At 44.1% G+C, this 19,638-nt stretch overlaps 1 protein-coding gene across 1 annotated transcript in view; it reads left to right on the top strand.

The window, feature by feature from the left end:
- The window catches only part of CFAP298 (cilia and flagella associated protein 298), a 69,729-nt gene that overhangs the window by 32,379 nt on the left and 17,712 nt on the right, over positions 1-19,638 (top strand). The window contains 1 exon segment of the mRNA XM_029603586.1: positions 3,448-3,515. Coding sequence (XP_029459446.1) covers positions 3,448-3,515 — 68 coding nt within the window.

Here is a 19,638-nt window from a genome sequence, read left to right on the forward strand (position 1 = left end):
ATCCTCTGCCTAGGGACATCACATGACATCCAGGGTTCTCTGTACATACCTAGATCAGTCCAGTTTTGCCTTCCCTCCAGCAGATGAAGACAGAGAGAGTTTTACTGACAGTGCCACTTAACACGAGGTACCACCTGCAGTCCCTCAGTATTTCTCTCTCTCCAGCAGATGGTGGAGGTGCAAAGCCTACAGTCTTGAGTGCTTGCCTCCCAGGAAGTTGCTAGGTCCTGGTGGGGCCATACCCCCCCCCCCCCCCCCCCCGTGTTTGAGGCAGACGAGCAGGGGGTCGGGGACCTTTTATAGCTCACTCCCTTTTTTTGCTGGACAGGGCTGAAAGCTGGGGGTCACGGTTCACTCGCCCTGAGGGACAAACGGAGCCTGCAGCCATTCTTAAGGGAAGTGCCTAAAGGGTTCCTTGTCATCGGCCTCAGCACCCAGAAAGAACCGGGCCAAACATTGAGGAAAGCCAAAAAAGCATCAGCACTGGTCCCTATCTATGCACGGTGCCGGGCATGAGGATGCACTGGCTTTTTTCACAATACACCCAAAAGGACCGCGCGGCAAGGATTGCCAATCTCCATTGGTGCCGGTCTCCACCGGTCCTGATGCCAGTCACCTATCCACTTCAAGGGTCCAAAGACTATCTGGCTACCCCTCTTTCTCCTAATCAGTGTTGGCATCAACAACGTTCAAGGAGGATATGGAGCACCAAGTCCAGCTAGCGGTGGACCAGGTACTGCAGGGCTTCGGTCCTGTGACACTGGCACAGCTGGTGAAGGTTCCTAGGACAGCATCTGTGCTAGGCGGGGCACCGAGGCCACCCCCTATTGATACGATGGTAGTTGCTGGTTCCTCTGAGGAGGAAGCTCCACAGAGGCCAGCAGAGATACCAAGGCCTGCCGTCCCCAGTCCATTTGTACAGATGCCTGCACCTCTGGACGAAGGCCGAGCACCTAGGGACCCATCCCCTGTCACTTAAGTGAGGCTGAGGAACCCTATGACCTCTGGGGGGATGACTTTTTGGAGTCCTCCAAGGGTCTTACTTTAGACCCTTCTCCTACAGAGGAGAGAAGGAAGTTACCGCCTGAGGACTTAACATTCACAGGTTTTGTGAGAGTGATGGCAGAAGCTATCTCTCTTCAGTTATTTACGGAGGAGTATGCTGGGCACAAAATGCTTGAGATCCTCCAGTTCATGGAACGTCCTAAGGAGATGGTGGCAGTCCCAGTACACGAGATCCTTAAGGAGTTGCTGAAGATATGGGCACACCCCCTCACAATCCCTCCCATTAATAAGAAGACAGACAAAATTTACCTTGTCTAGAAGGCTGCAGGATTCGATAAGCATTAGCTGCCCCAACAGTTGGTAGTGGTCGAATCTGCCCTCAATGGCCAAGCACTCTTGGACTCATTTCTCGGTGCCACCCAGGGAAGGACCATAGAGAGATGGATGCTCTTGAGAGGAAGGTGTTTCAAGGCGCATTGCTGCCTATCAACTACATGAGCCAATACTTGCGGGACATCTGGAAGCAGGTGCAGGAGGTTGCTGACATCCTCATGTCGCTGGTGCATAAGGACCTGGAGTGCAGAAAACACGAGGTCCGTGCAACCTATGATTTTTAGAGATGGCATCGAAAGTCTCTGCAGCAGGAATTGGCACCCGCAGAATGGCATGGCTGCGGGCCTTGGATCTCCGATCAGACGTACAGGGACAACTCACTGATGTGCCATGTACTGGAGAGAATCTCTTCAGAGATAGGGTGAGGGATGCTGTGGCCCAGCTTCGGGACCACCATGAAATCCTCCAAGAACTCTCCACCAGAACTCCAGACCCGTCCTCCTTTTCCAGGAGGTTGGCAAGACTGGGGCCCTGGAAGTCTTTTCTTTCACCAAAGGAAGTACTATCCTCCGCCTCCTCGCTCTCGTCAACACAATCAGGGCTCCAATAGCTATCTTAAGCAGCAGAGAGCCCCCAAGCCCCAGCTGGCTCCTCAATCAACTCTGGGGATGGGGTTTTGACTGGGTCAAGGGAGCATAGGCCACTTGCCCATACCCAGGATGATCGGGGCAGGCTACGGTTCTTTACAAACCAATGGCCCAGTATAACCTCGCACCAATGGGTTCTGTCCATCGTCCAACGGTACCAGTTGAATCTATTGGGTGTCCTGCCAAATTGCCCTGCGCGCCCATTTTGGGGGCTGGTAACAGATCAGAAGGTACTGCTAGCAGAGTTCTCCCTCTTAACAGCCAGAGTGGTCGAACATTGGTGTGATCATTCCAATACTATAAAAGGTATGATAACCAACATATATAGGTTTCTTAATAAAGATCCGATAAGGCACCCTGCTTTTATTATGGCTTGGGAGAAGGATCTGGCATGGGAATTGTCTGATGAGGTGTGGGATTTGATATTCTTTAATACAAAGAGGAGCTCTGTCTCAGCGCTTTTGACAGAAAACAGCTATAAAGTGCTGATATGACGATATCTCACTCCTGATCGCGTTCATAAGGGTTATCCAGCTCAGGATGATCTGTGTTGGAAAGGTTGTAGAAATAAAGGAATTTTCCATCATATGTGATGGTGTTGTTCCAGGATTGTTTTGTTCTGAGAGGCAGTCTTTTCCTTTGTTCAGGGGTTATCTGGAACTCAATGCGCTTCTCTCCTGAAAACGTGTTATTGAACCTACCTTTGGACATCCCAACTGATATGTGGCTTTTGATGTTTCAGATTGTGCTTTCTGCACATTATGAGTTGGCCTCCTGCTAGAAATCTGATATTATTCCATCTATGGATGCTGTTATTAGGAGGTTTGAACGGATCTGTTTTTTTATATAAACTAACTGCTGTTAAAAAAAATCTTATGCTCCCTAAGTTTCATAGGGTATGGGACTCGTTTTTACATTGGTTGCCTTTGTGACCATAATTTCATTAGTGTTTGGGCAAGTGTATTTCTATTTCTTTTTCTGATATCTTCCGTGGAAGCTTAAAGTTTCAGTGTATGTATGACTTAGGTGTCCCAGTCCAGGCTGTTCTGTGTTAGAATTTATCTCACTGGTTATAGCAGGATGGATAGCGGGAGAGGGAGAGTGTTTACTATTTTTTAATTTTCATTTTGCACTGTATTGGAGTACACTTTATTATCATTGTTTACAAAAATTTCAGCACAGCTTTGTATTTTTGCTCTGACACTTTATTGTATCTTGTTTACTGTTTCTGCAGTAAAATTACAATTTGAAAAAAAAAAAAGATTTGTCTTACAATAATGTATTCTATAGGAAAATTATTCTGCATTCCCAGGCACAGATAAAGTGAAAATACTTGGTTTTTTTCATGATTTAATAATGCATGTTTTAAAATAAATCATACAGTATATATAACTGTAATTTTCTAACTTTCACAGACAAATATTGACTGACATTCATCAAATCTCATTCTATTGTTTTTAAGCCCCAAATGAGAAAATGCAAGAAGTTTTAAAAAAGACTACAGAAGAGGCTAAAGCATTAGTATCTCAGGTATGACTTGTTTTTTTTTTTTTATCTTTTCATAAATTACTGTTCATTATAAATAATGCATTTGCTAACTGTGGCAGCTGCTTAAGCATTCCCATGTCCCCCTTTCTTAGCTTTCCTCGAGTATTGACTGAAATGAGTTTCTTTAATGGCCATGTTCTCAGAATTTATTTTTGTTTGATCCAGCAGTTTCCTGTGCCTTCTTTGTGTCTCCAGCTTAATCCAAGCCAAACTGAGATTCTAACACCATGACCCTTCATTCATACCTCTCTGGGAATTTTTTTCCCCTATTTTATATCCTCTTTTTTTTTCCCCTATTTTATATCCTCTTTTCCCCCCCAGCCCCCCAACACACACACAAAACATATTTAGTCTGGACATCACAGTGATGGTCCTGGGCTGGGGCCATCCACCAGGACTCCTTCTGGAACCCTGCAATCATGCACCCTAATCTGGTTGCCAAGCACCATCCTTAAGCAATGATCATGACTCCCTGAACTTGGGGGCCTACGGATGCTGGCTCTGCAGCACCCTCAGCTTATCTGGGGAGCAGACGATTCAGCTTGGGGATCAAACCAGGGACTCTTCATGTAGCAGTGCACACGGAGCCACTGGGCTGTGCTGGCCCCCTCAGAATTTGTAAGAGTTTAATTTTTATGTTTCCCCTATTTGAAAAACTGAATCATTCCTATGGCAACTCACTCCCTTCCCACCACGCCATCTCTCCTTCCTTCACCTTATTGCTGTGGCTTCTCTCAGAATCTGTGGGAGCCCAAATAACTGCTCTCCCAGATCAGACAGGTCCAAGTGGCTTCTCTCCCACAGTGTGTGAGCTCAGGTGGTGGTAGCTAACATCCTTCCATCCTGTGCAGACCCACACTACTGCTCGTTTCCCAGCTCATGCCGTTGAAGCCTTTGCTGCTGATGATACACAGAGGCCACTACAGTCGCACATACTCTCGCCAGCCTGCTCCAGCACCAAATTCTGAAAGAAAGATGTAGAATTCTGCACCAATTATGCATTCACATTAACACAGAATTCCCCCCAAAAATATCAGAGCTACCAGTAAATGGCATTCCAATTACTAAAGGAATCTCCGAGACCTGGTGGAAAGAAGATAACCAATGGGACACTTTGATAACAAGGTACAAAATATATTAAAATAAGGCAGATTGAACTGGGGGTGGGGTGGCATCCCTTATGTGTTAAGAATGGCATAGAGCCAAGTAGAATAATAATTCAGCAGGAAACAAACTGCATGCTGTAACCCCTATGGATAGAAATTCCATGTGAGATGGGGATGAATATAACAGTAGGAGTATGCTATCATCTGTCTGACTAGGATGATGAAACAGACTGTGAAATGCTAACAGAGATTAGACTATTAAAATTGGCAATATTAGGGTAACTGAAATCTCCCATTATTATTGTGGGAGATTAGTGATCATGCCTTGATCCCTAATTTTTAAAAAGGGATCAAGGAGTAATCCAAGAAACTACAGATCAGTGAGTCTGACATCTGTGCTAGGCAAAATTGTAGAAACTATCATAAAGAACACATAGAACATATAGATAAACATAGTTTAATGGGAGAAAGCCAACATGGATTTAGCCAAGGGAAGTCTTGCCTCACAAATTTGCTACCTTGTTTTGAGGGCATAAATAAACATTGATAAAGGAAAGCCAGTTTGATATAGTGTGTCTGGATTTCCAGAAAGCATTTGACAAAGTCCCTCATCAGAGATTTCTTAGGAAATTAAAAAATCATGGGATAGGGGGGTAGTGTCCTATTGTGGATTAGAAACTGATTAAAAGATAGAAAAGAATGTATTTACGAGGTTCACACGCAGGGATTCCTCATGGATGACTTATAGATGGAGGACTCAGTTACAGACTCCACTGTCTCTCTAATGTAATCTTGAAAGTAATTGACTCCTTACACAAGATCACTCTCTATATCCTAGGGCGGTTTTCACAGTGGGGAGGGAGTTGGGTTGGGGGGGAGTTGGGTTGGGGGGGAGAAAATTAATAATCTCATAGCATGGAAATTGCCATATATACATTTAAAGCAACTCATTCCTGAAATTCAATAATCTGCCACACAGTGAGTTTACTTTTATGATTTTCTGTTTTATTATAGGATATTTATTTAACATATGCTCATAACAGTGTACAGATTGTTGATGTACTTTTCTATATATGATGCCAAGTTTTCTTTGTCCCTGAATGAAAGACTTATACTGATAATGGCATATTATGGCTCAGTTGATTGTTACAAGCTAACATGTGTTGTCAATAAAACTTTTAATTACAAAAAGAAATGAGAGAAGAGAGTAGGGCTAAATGGTAAATTTTCCCAATGGAGAAAGATAAATAATGAAATGCCCCAGGGATCTGTTCTGGGACCACTGCTTTTTAAAATATTTATAAACAATCTGGAAAAGGGAACAATAAGTGAGATGATCAAACTTGCGGATGACACAATTATTCAAAGTTGTTAAATTGCAAGAGGATTGTGAGAAATCGCAAGAAGACATCGCAAAACTGGGAGACTGAGCATACAAATGGCAAATGAAAATTAATGTGGATAAGTGCAACGTTATGCATTTAGGGAAGAGTAACCCAAATTATAGCTACATAATGCAAGGTTCCACATTAGGAGTCACCACTCAGGAAATGAATCTAGGTGTCATTGTTGAAAATATGTTGAAATATTGTACTCGGTGTGCAGCAGCAGCAGCCAAGAAAGCAAATAGAATGCTAGGGATTATTAGGAAAGAAATGGAGAATAAAACAGAGAATATCATAATGCCTCTGTATAACTCCATGATGCAACCTCATCTTGCATATTGCGTGTTCTGATCACCCCATCTCAAGAAAGATATAACAGAATTAGAAAAGTTACAGAGAAGGGCAACCAAAATGATAAAGGGGATGGAACAATTCCCCTATGAACAAAGGCTAAAGAGGTTAGCACTTCAGCTTGGAGAAGAGACGACAGAGGGGAGATTTGATAGAGGTCTATAAAATAATCAGGCTGATGCAATATGGGCACACAAAAAGCAGGTTGGGAAAACATAAGAAAATGCTATACTGGGTCAGACCAAGGGTCCATCAAGCCCAGCATCCTGTTTCCAACAGTGGCCAATCCAGGCCATAAGAACCTGGCAAGTATCCAAAAACTAAGTCCATTCCATGTAACCATTGCTAATGGCAGTGGCTATTCTCTAAGTGAACTTAATAGCAGGTAATGGACTTCTCCTCCAAGAACTCATCCAATCCTTTTTTAAACACCGCTATGCTAACTGCACTAACCACATCCTCTGGCAACAAATTCGCCCCATGCTAACTTCATGGAGTACCCCCTAGTCTTTCTACTATCTGAAAGAGTAAATAACAAATACTCAATTTTACTAGTCTGGTTTCCTAACCTGTGCAAAGCCATGGATTAGGAAAATAGAAGCTCGTAAATTGAGCATCCATTTTCTGAACCTGGCCACCGTCAAAACTTGTTTTACCATGTTGCTGCTTTCTTTGGTTCCTCTGACTTAATACTGAGATGATATTAAATCAGAGGAACATAGAAAAGCAGTATTATTTGGTTTTCTGTTAAATGTTTGGGACTCCTCAAGACTTAAGTTAGCGTGTGGCACATTTTTTTTTATTTATATTTTATTGAATTTTCAAAAAAAAATTTATAACATTACATTATAAATGAAATACAGGTATCATAGGTAGAAATTTTCCATCAAAAATATGAATTAAACATTACCAATATCATCAAACCTAAACCTGTTTTTATTTACTAGTAAATACGAGCTAATCAGGAAAATAAGCGGTATTCCCTGTACGTACCCGGATCAGTCCAGACTCCTGGGTTTTGCCCCCCAGCAGATGGAGACAGAGCAGTTATCAAAACAAACTCCGCCTATAAATAGGCTGGTGCCACCTACAGTCCGGCAGTATTCTTCTGTCTCCAGCAGATGGGAGAGGTGCCAAACCTACAGTCTGGGCTGTGTGCTTAAGTTGATTATCTTATGTTTAGTTAGTTTAGAAGATTTTTTGTCTTTTGTTTCTGGATTATTTCAGCTTTATTTAAAAAGAATATAAAAGAAGGGAGCTTGTGGCAGCACAGTGGCCGTTAGCCTCCCAGGTGGTCGTTAGGTTCTGACAGAACCATCCCCCACTGGTCTGAGGCAGCTGCTTCACAGGGTGGAGGGCCCTACTTATCTACTTAGCAGACACCAGGGAGCCCGGTTCACTCCACCCAAAGGGATCAGCAACTTGGACCACTGCCGGGCAAGTTTTATATTTAAAAAAAAAGTTTTGCTTTCGTTTTCTCCCGCGCCGGCTCTCTCTTCTTCACTCCCTGTCGCAGCGCAGTATTTGGCTTTCGTTTTGCTGTTTATTCATTGAATTTTCATTGAATTTTCTTTAATTTATTTTGTCTTTATTTTCCTGTCACAACTCGATGCCGCGTTCGTCCGTTTGCCACGTGTGCGGGTTGGTCCGTGCGCGGCTCTACAGGGAGGGCCTTTGCTCGGCTTGCATCCCGGGGGGAGGGGCTGTCGGGAGCCAAAAAAATATATATTAAAATGGCAAAAGTAGTTAAATCAAAGTCTGCCCCAGTCCCGATTGGGACGTCTGCTGCAATTAAGTCTGAAGCTGATCAGTTCCCGTTCAGCATGGAAACGGGGAATCATTTTCCAGGCATTCAGGGTTGTGTCTAGTGCAGCGCTGGGGGAGGGGATTTTACTTCCTCCTCTTTCTCCCCTGCAAGGTTTCCCAAGGGACAGGGAACCTTTACAGCCTAATTCCCCTGCAATGGAGGATAACCTCGAGGGAGCCTCTGACTCCTCCTCTTTCTCTTTTTTGTCACAATTTGTGTTATTGCTTCATAAAGCTTACAAGGAGAGGAAGTTGGGGAAGCTGCAGTCTGGTAAAAAGGTCGTTTCTCAAGGATCTAAGCCCTCTGCTAAGAAAAGGTTTACCTCTAAGGGAGGTGCGGAGCCTGCTCAGCCTAAGCGTCCGGTCGGTCAGGGGTTCCCCAGATTACTACGGATACTTCTAGTCAGGATTATGATCCAGATGACCTAGACCTACTGCCCAAGCCCCCACAGGGGCTGGATGTAGACCCTGATTTACAGCACCAAGGCACAATGCGTGGGGCGCATGTTGCGGAAGGGGATAACCCTAAGGTGGTGCGCCTCTTTAGAAAGGAGGAGTTGGGTCCCCTTATTCCTTCTACTGTAGTTGAACTGGGCATTGAAGGTCCCCCTGAGGAATCTACACTGGGTGCTATGGATCTGGTGTTGCTGGGTCTGAGAGGTCCTGCTTCTTCCTTTCTCTTTCATTTCTCAGCTACAGATTTGCTCTTCCGGGAATGGGATATCCCGGACCTGGGATTGAAAGTGTGTAAAGCCATGGACAAGCTATATCCTCTGCCAGAGGATGCTTTACAGCTGCTTTGAGTACCCAAGGTAGATGCAGTGTGCGCTGTTACCAAGAAGACCATGATTCCGGTTACTGGAGCTACAGCACTCAAGGACCTGCAAGACAGGAATTTGGAGGTACAACTTAAAAGGATTTTTGAGGTTTCAGCACTGGGAGTGTATGCAGCTATTTGCGGCAATTTCGCCTTACAAGCGGGTCTCCACTGGATTCAGCAGTTGCAAGCTAACGCCGCCTTATCGGATGAAGAGGCTGCCCAGACAGGTCGTCTGGAAGCTTTGGTGGCATACAGCACAGATGGACTACATGATCTACTGCACACATCAGCCAGATCCATGGTTTCAGCTGTCTCAGCTCTTAGACTCCTCTTTTGAGAAACTGGTCGGTGGATGTCTCCTCCAAGTCACAGCTAGGGTCCTTGCCCTTCAAAGACAAACTATTTTTCGGTAAAGACCTGGAAGATATGATCCAATCTCTGGGGGAGAATAAGATTTCTAATTTCTCCCTGTGGTTACGAAACCAAGCGAATAGCGGTGCAGGACACGTTGCAATGACTTCTGCAACTAGGGGCCATCATCTCAGTGCCTCCGGAGGCAAGAAGGAAAGGCCGTTACTCCATTTATTTCATAGTGCCAAAAAAAAAGAGGGATCCTTTCGGCTCATTCTGGATCTGAAAAAAGTAAATAGATGTCTCTGGGTCCTTTGGTTTCGCATGGAGACGCTCTGGTCAGTCATTGTCTCGGTGCGCAAGGGAGAGTTTCTAGCATCCTTAGACCTCACGGAAGCAGATCTTCATATAGGCATTCGGTCAGACCACCAGAGGTTTCTTTGGTTTTCGGTACTGGATCAGCATTTTCAGTTTCAGGCTCTGCCCTTCAGTCTAGCCACAGCGCCCAGGACATTCACCAAGGTGATTGTGGTGGTGGCAGCCCATCTCCGCAGGGAAAAGTTGTTGGTTACTTGGATGATTGGCTGATTCGTGCAAAATCAAAAGCGCTTGCCCAGGAGGTGATTCAGAGAGTACTTCAGCTCCTGCAATCGCTGGGCTGGGTGGTCAATTTCGCCAAGAGCCAACTGGAGCCCACTCAGTCATTGGAGTATTTGGGTGCTCTATTCAACACTCAGCAGGGCAGAGTTTTTCTTACCATGGAACGCATCTCCAAGCTGCAAGTCCAAGTAAGAGGTTTAATACTCAAGCACCCGCCCAGAATCAGAGATTATTTACAGGTTCTCAGGTCGATGACTTCAACATTAGAATTGTACCCTGGGCCTTTGCTCATATGAGGCCTTTACAGTCCGCCTTGCTTTCCTGATGGAACCCAGTCTCCGAGCTTTTTCATCTACCTTTGCCGCTTACGGAGGCAGTGCGATCCAGTCTCGACTGGTGGTTGGTGACGGACAATTTAGACCGAGGAGTTCCCCTGGAAGTGCCCAACTGGGCAATGGTCACCACCGATGCCAGTTTCTCTGGTTGGGGAGTAGTATGCCAAGGGAAATCAGTACAAGGACTTTGGTCTCCCGTTGAATCTCTCTGGTCGATCAATCGACTGGAAACCAGGGCGGTATGGTTGGCATTACAAGCATTCCATCCTCTCCTCCAGGGCAAGTAGGTCAGAATTCTCTCAGACGATGCGACCATGGTGGCGTACATCAATCGCCAAGGAAGAACCAGAAGTCAGCCAGTGGCGATGGAAGCTCAACAATTGATCAACTGGGCAGAACAAAACTTGGTAAGCATAGCAGCGTCTCACATCGCCAGTGTGGACGACGTGCAGGCAAACTTTATAAGTCGTCACCGTCTCAATCCCAGGGAATGGGATTTGACGAATGCGGTTTTTCAATTCATTTGCGATGCATGGGGCACGCCCAGCATGGATCTCATGGCGAAGTTTCGGAATGCCAAAGCTCCACGGTTTTATGCTCGGCAGAGAGAGACAGGAGCAGAAGGGGTAGATGCCCTAGTGCTGCCTTAGCCCACAGAGGTTCTTCTGTACATCTTTCCGCCTTGGCCATTGATCGGCAGAGTGCCAAGGCGGATAGAGATTCATCCAACGGAGGTCATCCTGGTAGCTCCAGAATGGCAGAGACGTCCCTGGTTCGCGGACCTTCTCAATCTTACCATGGAGGGCTCACTGCGGTTTCCAGTTCTCCCGGACATGCTGCATCAAGGGTATGTTTGTTTGGAAGAGGTCGATTGCGTCTGTCTAGCGGCATGGCTTTTGAAAGGCAGAGGTTAAGTCGCAAAGGCTGTTCTCCGGCTGTAGTAGCCACGCTCCTCCGATCACGTAAGACTTCTACCAATCTCACGTATGTTAGAGTATGGAAAGTTTTTGAGACTTGATGTCTGGACTGAGAGGTCACGCCTACCCGGTCTTCGGTGTCAGATATTCTGTGTTTTCTACAATCCGGTCTAATGGTTTGTCATGTAGTTCCCTCAGAGTGCAAGTGGCGGCGCTTGCGTGGATCCGTCTAGGGCGTAGCATTAGCCGCACATCCGGATGTAGTTCGTTTTCTTAAGGGAGCAAAACACTTGCATCCTTCACTTCGGCATCCCTATGCGTCATGGAGTCTGAATTTAGTCCTCACTGCTCTTTGTTCGGCGCCTTTTGAGCCCTTGAAGAGATCGACTCTAAAAGTTCTTACCTTGAAGGTGATTTTTCTGGTGGCCATTACATTGGCTTGTAGGGTGTCGGAACTCCAGGCACTTTTTCTTTAAGGATGGTTCCATCTTTCTTGCCAAAAGTGGTTTCCTCTTTTCATGAGAGGAAAACCAGTTTACATTCAGGTACTGTAGGTATTTCTCTATCCCCAGAGGGCTTACAATCTAAGTTTTTGTACCTGAGGCAATGGAGGGTAAAGTGACTTGCCCAAGGTCACAAAGAGCGACAGCAGGACTTGAACCCTGGTCTCCTGGTTCATAGTCCACTGCTCTAACCACTAGGCTATTCCTCCTCCCTGATCTGCTGGCCTTCACGGAATTAGACCATTTGGATCCTTTGGCTGGTGACTTGTGGAAGCTTGATATTTGCAGAGCTTTGCTGCTAGAGGTTACCAATTAGTTTTGTGTGTCTGACCATCTCTTTGTGCTCTGGAGCGATCCTAAACTAGGACACCAGGCATCCAAAACTACTATAGCTCGTTGGCTAAAAGAGGCTATTAGTTCAGCCTATCTCCTTTGGGGTAGATCCCTTCCTATGGGTCTGCGTGCCCATTCTACTCATTTGCAAGCAGCGTCTTGGGCAGTGTATCAGATGGTATTACCGCAGGAGATATGCAGGGCGGCTAAGTGGAAATCCTTGCATACTTTTGCAAGACATTACAGACTGGATGTTCAGGCTCCAGTTGCAGGAGGATTTGGAGAGGGAGTGCTTTGAGCGGGCCTCTCCAGGTCCCATCCCAATTAAGGAAGCTCTGGTACATCCCAGGAGTCTGGACTGATCCGGGTACGTACAGGGAAAGGAAAATTAGTTTCTTACCTGATAATTTTAGTTCCTGTAGTACCACGGATCAGTCCAGAATCCCGCTCATCTCAGACATGAGAGAAAGGGAGAGTCCGCTCGGTTCTTATATATTATCTTATTTCAGATTGGCAGAGTTCTGAATTTTGTCCTCAAGTGGTTCTCAAGGTTCAGGTCCTGGGAGGGTTCAGTGGACCGGTTTGTTTCTTTTACTGTATATAGTTATAAAGGTTTTGAGATTTCCATTCTGCTTTGACATTGAGTAATACTGCCGGACTGTAGGTGGCACCAGCCTATTTATAGGCGGAGTTTGTTTTGATAACTGTTCTGTCTCCATCTGCTAGAGGGGGGGGGGGGGCGGGGGCGGCAAAGCCCAGGAGTCTGGACTGATCCGTGGTACTACAGGAACAAAAATTATCAGGTAAGAAACTAATTTTCCTTTAAAACTATAAAAATCTACACTACAAGAAACAGAGTTTACCCTGGATAATATTACTTGCTTCTAACCATTTCTTGTGGTTCTTGGGGTGTGAGAGCTTAGAAACTTTTGGAGCTGAGTCACCTCATAAAAGACATATTTATGATTTAAATGATATATTTCACATCTACATGGAAATTTGAGAAACATTCTAGCTTCAATTGCTTCTATAGCTGGTCTAACATTCAAAAAACTTTTCCTTCTTAACTGGGTTGACCTGGCCAGGTCTGGATAAATCCAGATCCTTTGGCCGTGGAACAACTGTTGTCGCTGTTTCAAAAACAATCTTAAAACTGCATCCCGGTCTGCTATAAAGACAAAGGTCACAAATAATGTGGCTCTTGTCTTTATTTCGGTATCAACCGGTATCTCCAAAACTTCGGCAAGATCGATCGGCTCCTCTGTTATTCCCACTTCAGTTGAAATACTAGGAGCAGCCCTAGTTGGCATATAATAAATTTTTGCTATTACAGACATATTTTGTTGTTGCAGCTTCAAAACATTTATCAAATATCTATTAAACATTTCCTTAGCTGATATCAATCTAATCATTGGAAAATTCAAAACCCTGAGGTTCAGATATTTTGTTGTATTTTCCAGATATTCCAACTTTTATCATATCAGTTTCACTTTTACAAATTTTTGTTGGAAAATGTCTACTTGTTCCAAGCGTTTTTCCGACTTTTCTATATTGATTTTATTTTCCAATTTAGAAAAGTTTTGTTGGGTATTAATAATGTTTTGAGATAAATTTACTATTGCTTTCTCAAGAGATTTTATTGCAGTCCATATAGAACTCATGGTGACCTCAGGCATATCAGCCGGTATAATTATATTCAACTCCCGCTTAAGCTGTCCATTCCCCACCTGAGGTTGCTCTCCCCCCCAATCCTGGTTCTGTTAATAGATTATCTGGGCTGAGGAACCCTATCAGAGAATCAACATGTCCCATATTCATTTGTACAGGAGGTGAGGGAGCGTTAGGAGCAGCATGTGGCACTTTTTTTTTAATTTAAATTTTTTATTAGTTTTTCACCAACCATGTAACAAGTATTACATAACATATGGTAATGCACATAACAACATATGCCATTGTCATAATAAGCAAAAACTTTCCCCTTCCCTTTACCCTCCCTCCCCCCCTCCCTGGTGGTTGAATATCAGATTAATACATAAATTTCAAGAGAGTCAAGAATGGGATAAGTGATGCACCCGAAAAATAAGTGTCAGCATCCCAAGCGAAAATTCCCCCAAGGCGCCAAATTGTCAAAGCAGTTATAGGGCAATTCTCTTGCGGAAGCCCTTCCGAAGGACAGTCCTCTTCCAGTCTCTGCTGCCATACTGTAAAACCACAAGACCATAAGGAGCGTTACTGAGATTCATAGTCTATAAAAGGTTTCCATATCTTTAAGTAGGACGCCAGTTTGTTGTGTTTAGTGGCAGTCAAGGAGGCCATCTGCTGATAATGATGTAATAAGTCCACGATATCTTGTAGTCTGGGGATCTGCGAAGATTTCCAGTGCAATGCAATCTGGCTACGCGTGGCAATAAACATTTGCATACAAAATCTTTGCAAAGGTTTGTTGAAAATATCAGGAAAAATTTGCAACAAAGCTGTGTCAACAGTAGCTAGTAAGGTTACTCAGCATGTGGCACATTTAAAACTAATCGGAGAAAGTTCTTTTTCACTCAACGCACAATTAAACTCTGGAATTTGTTGCCAGAGGATGTGGTTAGTGCAGTTAGTGTAGCTGTGTTTAAAAAATGATTGGATAAGTTCTTGGAGGAGAAGTCCATTACCTGCTATTAATTAAGTTGACTTAGAAAATAGCCACGCTATTACTAGCAACAGTAACATGGAATAGACTTAATTTTTGTGTACTTGCCAGGTTCTTATGACCTGGATTGGCCATTGTTGGAAACAGGATGCTGGGCTTGATGGACCCTTGGTCTGACCTAGTATGGCATGTTGTTATGTTCTTAACGCCAGCTCCGCAACTGGTGTTAATTTTTTAGGTTAAAATGTGCACGTTGGGCGCATGGTTATTTTTTACATTGGGGGTATTAGCTAATAGCCTCATAAACATAGCATTTACATGTGATGAGTGCTATTAGCTATGCACTGGTTTGGACGGGCATTTTGGGTGTACTGATCCGCTTATTGTATCCGGGGGTATGGACGCTCATCCAACTGCGGGTTAACCTGTGCACTAGGCTGAGCGTTTGGTATTGCATACACCTGAATAAATGGAATAAGTAAACTTTAATCAGTTGTTTACTCTTTTGAAAAGTATAAAGACTAGGGGACACACAATGAAGTTACTAGTAATACATTTAAAAATAATAAGAGGAAATTACTGTGAAACTGGAGCATATATTAGAGCAGTGATGGCGAATTCCAGTCCTTGAGTGCTACAAACAGGCTAGGTTTTCAGGATATACACAATGAATATGCATGAGATATATTTGCATACAATGGAGCAATGCATGCATATCTTCTCATGCATATTCATTGTTGATATCCTGAAACCCTGGCCTGTTTGTGGCATTCGAGGACTGGAGTTCGCCATCACTGTATTAGAGCATAATTGACATGCTAAATAGCAGCAAATCCCCAAGACATGATAGTATTCACGGCAGAATTCCAAAAGAACTCAAATATGAAGTTGCAGACTTGCTACTAATAATCTGTAACATATCATTAAATTCTGGCAAAATACCTGAGGACTGGAGGATAGCTTATGTAATGCCACTTTTTAAAAAGATTCCAAGGGTGATCCAGGAAACTACAGATAAGTGAACCTGATATTGGGGCTGGGTAAAATGGTAGAAGCTGTAATTAAGAACAGAATTACTCGGCATAAGATAAGCATGACTTAATGGGAAAAAGTCAAAATGGATTTAACAGGAAGTCTTGCCTCATCAATCTATTAGAATTATTTTGAGGTGTAAATAACATGGATAAGGGCGAGCCAGTCAATTTATACTGTACCCGGATTTTCAAAATGCATTTGATAAAGTCCCATGAGAAACTTATCAGGCAATTAAAAAGTCATGGGATAAGAGGCAATATCCTGTTGTGGATTGGTAACTGGCCAAAATATAGGAAATGGAGAGTGTACGTCTGAATGGTCAGTTTTCCCACTGGAAAGAGAAGAATAGTATATTGGCCCAGGATTTTATCATGGGACCAGCATTTAACATTTTTATAAATGACGGGGAAAAGAAGCAATGAGTGAGATGATCAAATTTGCAAATGACTATTAGGAGAATCCAAGATGGTTCCTCACCATTTAAAGCCACACACACTTCTCTTCTTGTAGACAAGCATGGTGATATCTTTGCCAATTAGTGAAACACCCCCTGCAATCACATTCATTAATGTCATTGCATAATAATCCACTATTTACTACAGGTTTAGGACAAACTGTGTTTGGTCATTGGAAGGCGAGAGGCCTCGCCCACCTCTTCCAATTATATTCCACAGAAACCTACATTTTCTTTAGCTTTCAAGACCTCCAAACACAATTCCAGGTGCCGACCAACCATTTCTTTGGATTCTTGCAAGTACAGCACTTTGCGGGGACTTCTGGGATCACCTTGACTGAACCTCCATCCTCTATTGCCCTACGGAATGTGATTATGGCCATATCCCCAAATGAAACCAAACCTTCAATTGTCTGCTTCCGCAAAAAATTAATGCAAACCATTCCAGACTCAGACATAAGAATACAAGAACATGTCATACTGGGTCAGACCAAGGGTCCATCAAGCCCAGCATCCTGTTCCAACAGTGGCCAATCTAGGCCATAAGAACCTGGCAAGTACCCAAAAACTAAGTCTATTCCATGTTACCGTTGCTAGTAATAGCGGTGGTTATTATCTAAGTCAACTTAGTTAATAGCAGGTAATGGACTTCTCCTCCAAGAACTTATCCAATCCTTTCTTTAAACATAGCTATACTAACTGCACTAACCACATCTTCTGGCAAGAAATTCCAGAGTTTAATTGTGCATTGAGTGAAAAAGAACTTTCTCCGATTAGTTTTAAATGTGCCATATGCTAACTTCATGGAGTGCCCCCTAGTCTTTCTATTATCCGAAAGAGTAAAAAACTGATACACATCTACCCGTTCTAGACCTCTCATGATTTTAAACACCTCTATCATATCCCCCCTCAGCTGTCTCTTCTCCAAGCTGAAAAGTCCTAACCTCTTTAGTCTTTCCTCATAGGGGAGCTGTTCCATTCCCCTTATCATTTTGATAGCCCTTCTCTGTACCTTCTCCATCGCAATTATATCTTTTTTGAGATGCGGCGACCAGAATTGTACACAGTATTCAAGGTGCGGTCTCACCATGGAGCGATACAGAGGCATTATGACATTTTCCGTTTTATTCACCATTTCCCTTTCTAATGATTCCCAACATTGTTTGCTTTTTTTGTCTGCCGCAGCACACTGAACAGACGATTTCAATGTGTTATCCACTATGACGCCTAGATCTTTCTTGGGTAGTAGCACCTAATATGGAACCTAACGTGTAACTGTAGCATGGGTTATTTTTCCCTATATGCATCACCTTGCACTTATCAACATTAATATATATAATGTACCAGAAATGGGCAGCATTACTTACCATATTTAAGCTTTCAAAAATGCTTTACAGACATTCCTCAATTGTCCGAAAATATGGCTCTCCAGGAAACTCAAATCAAGTTCCTGTGGCACTTTTATTGGATGCCTGATAGAGCATTTAAAGCATCCCAATCGCAGACTGCCAGATGCCTTAAATGTGATAAGGAGCCCGGAGATTACACTCACATGTTCTGGACCTGCCCTCGTATTAAAATCTTTTGGCAAGGGGTACTCACCACAGCCCAATACATTACCCGTCAGACACTACCACTTGATCCCAGCTTTGGCTCTTTGGTAGAAGCCTTCCCACTGCAGTAGAGTCCGGGACTTACAATAGGCTCTTAGTAGCTAAGATAGGGTTTCTCAGTAAGAAAGCTATTCTACTAACTTGGATATCGACAACACCCCCTCTCCCGGAAGTATGATTCCAAAAATTGATTAGACTGTTTACACTGGAATTTATATCCGCTAAATAATAGTCACCGAAATGTTTTCACACATGCATGACAGTTTGGTCTCCTGTGGCGGACTACTTATCTCCAAAAATTCGGGAGGACCTAAATGGTATCCTGGGCTAGACTCATAGTTCTTTCCGATACAAGGGCAAGGAATCCCCAGTCCTTATTTGCCCGAACACCTCTATACTAACTGGCCCTAGACTGACTCCAAAGATCTTGTACGATTCAGTTCTTTTACTTCCATACAAGTCTCAATTCGTTATAGCTATTATAGCCCATCTGTTTACTGCCTTCTTTGGCCTTTCTTTATCTCCATGCAGAGCTCTATCTCCTTGGACCAGTGGTGGGGGGGGTGAAGAGGGGAGGGATAGGAAGGCATTTCTGGGTATATATAAAAAACAAAAAACAAGAGAGACCTACAGTGGTCACACAAGCTACTTCAGGAGCCCCTCGTATAGCGGGTCCCTATAATAGTTCTACGGCTGTGTTAGCTCCCTTTGCTGACGAGGATGACAGTAGAAGTGACCCACCAGCCATGTTGCAATGTATGATCTCGGACTTTGGCTATGAAAATGTTATTCATTTCAATGTTGACTTTGACTTTGTATTTATAAATCTTTGTATAGATTTCTTGTCTACGCCATAACTGATGTTGTACTTGTTATATTTGCCAGTTCTACTATTTCTCTTTAATAAACATGATGATAAAAAAATAAAACAAATATGCAAATGACACAAAATTATTCAAAATAGTTAAATCACAAACAGATTATGAGGAATTGTGAAACTGGACATCTAAATAGCAGATTAATGTGGGCAAGTGCAAAGTGATGCATATAGGTAAAAATTCTATCTATAGGTACATAGGATTGGATTCAATATTAGGAACTAGCCGTTAAGCCCGTAACAACGGGCTACATTTAAAAACTAAATTTTCGGTCCATTTCCTTCCCACTCCCTCCCCCTCATTCTCCCTCCCTCCCTCCCTCCCTCTATTCTCCCTCCCTCCCTCTCCCCCTCTATTCTCCCTCCCTCTCCCATTCTCCCTCCCTCTCACCTTCCCCCTCCCTCTCCCCCTCTATTCTCCCTCCCTCCCCCTCTATTCTCCCTCCCTCCCTCTCAACTTCCCCCTCCCTCTCACCTTCCCCCTCCCCCTCTATTCTCCCTCCCTCTCCCTCCCCCTGTATTCTCCCTCCCTCACTCCCTCTATTCTCCCTCCCCTCACTCTCTCCTCCCCCTCCCAATGCCCTTCCCTTTCAGCTCATCCGCAGACGGAAGATCTCCGGGGGGTGTCCCTCCCACACGCGCGGCGCCGCTCCTGCTCGCTGCCGCTCCTGCTCGTCGCCGCTGCTAATGCTACCCCCACTCCTGCTTTTTGCCGCCGCCGCCGCTCCTGCTTTTTGCCGCCGCCGCTGCTCCCGCTTCTCGCCGCCGCTCCCGCTCCTGCTGCCCCAGTGCTTTTTTTTTTTTTCGGGCACGCTCGGCTCTGACCGACGTGCTCGCCCGCGCATGCGCGGTAGAGTTGCTCTCTACTGCGCATTTGCGGGCCGTCGGTCAGAGCCCATTTATAAGGTAGATTACTACACAGGAAAAGGACCTGGAAGTTATTGTGGGCAATATGTTGAAATCTTAAGCTCCACTGTGCAG

The sequence above is a fragment of the Rhinatrema bivittatum genome, chromosome 5, assembly GCF_901001135.1.
Source record: "Rhinatrema bivittatum chromosome 5, aRhiBiv1.1, whole genome shotgun sequence".
NCBI classification, from domain to species: domain Eukaryota; kingdom Metazoa; phylum Chordata; class Amphibia; order Gymnophiona; family Rhinatrematidae; genus Rhinatrema; species Rhinatrema bivittatum.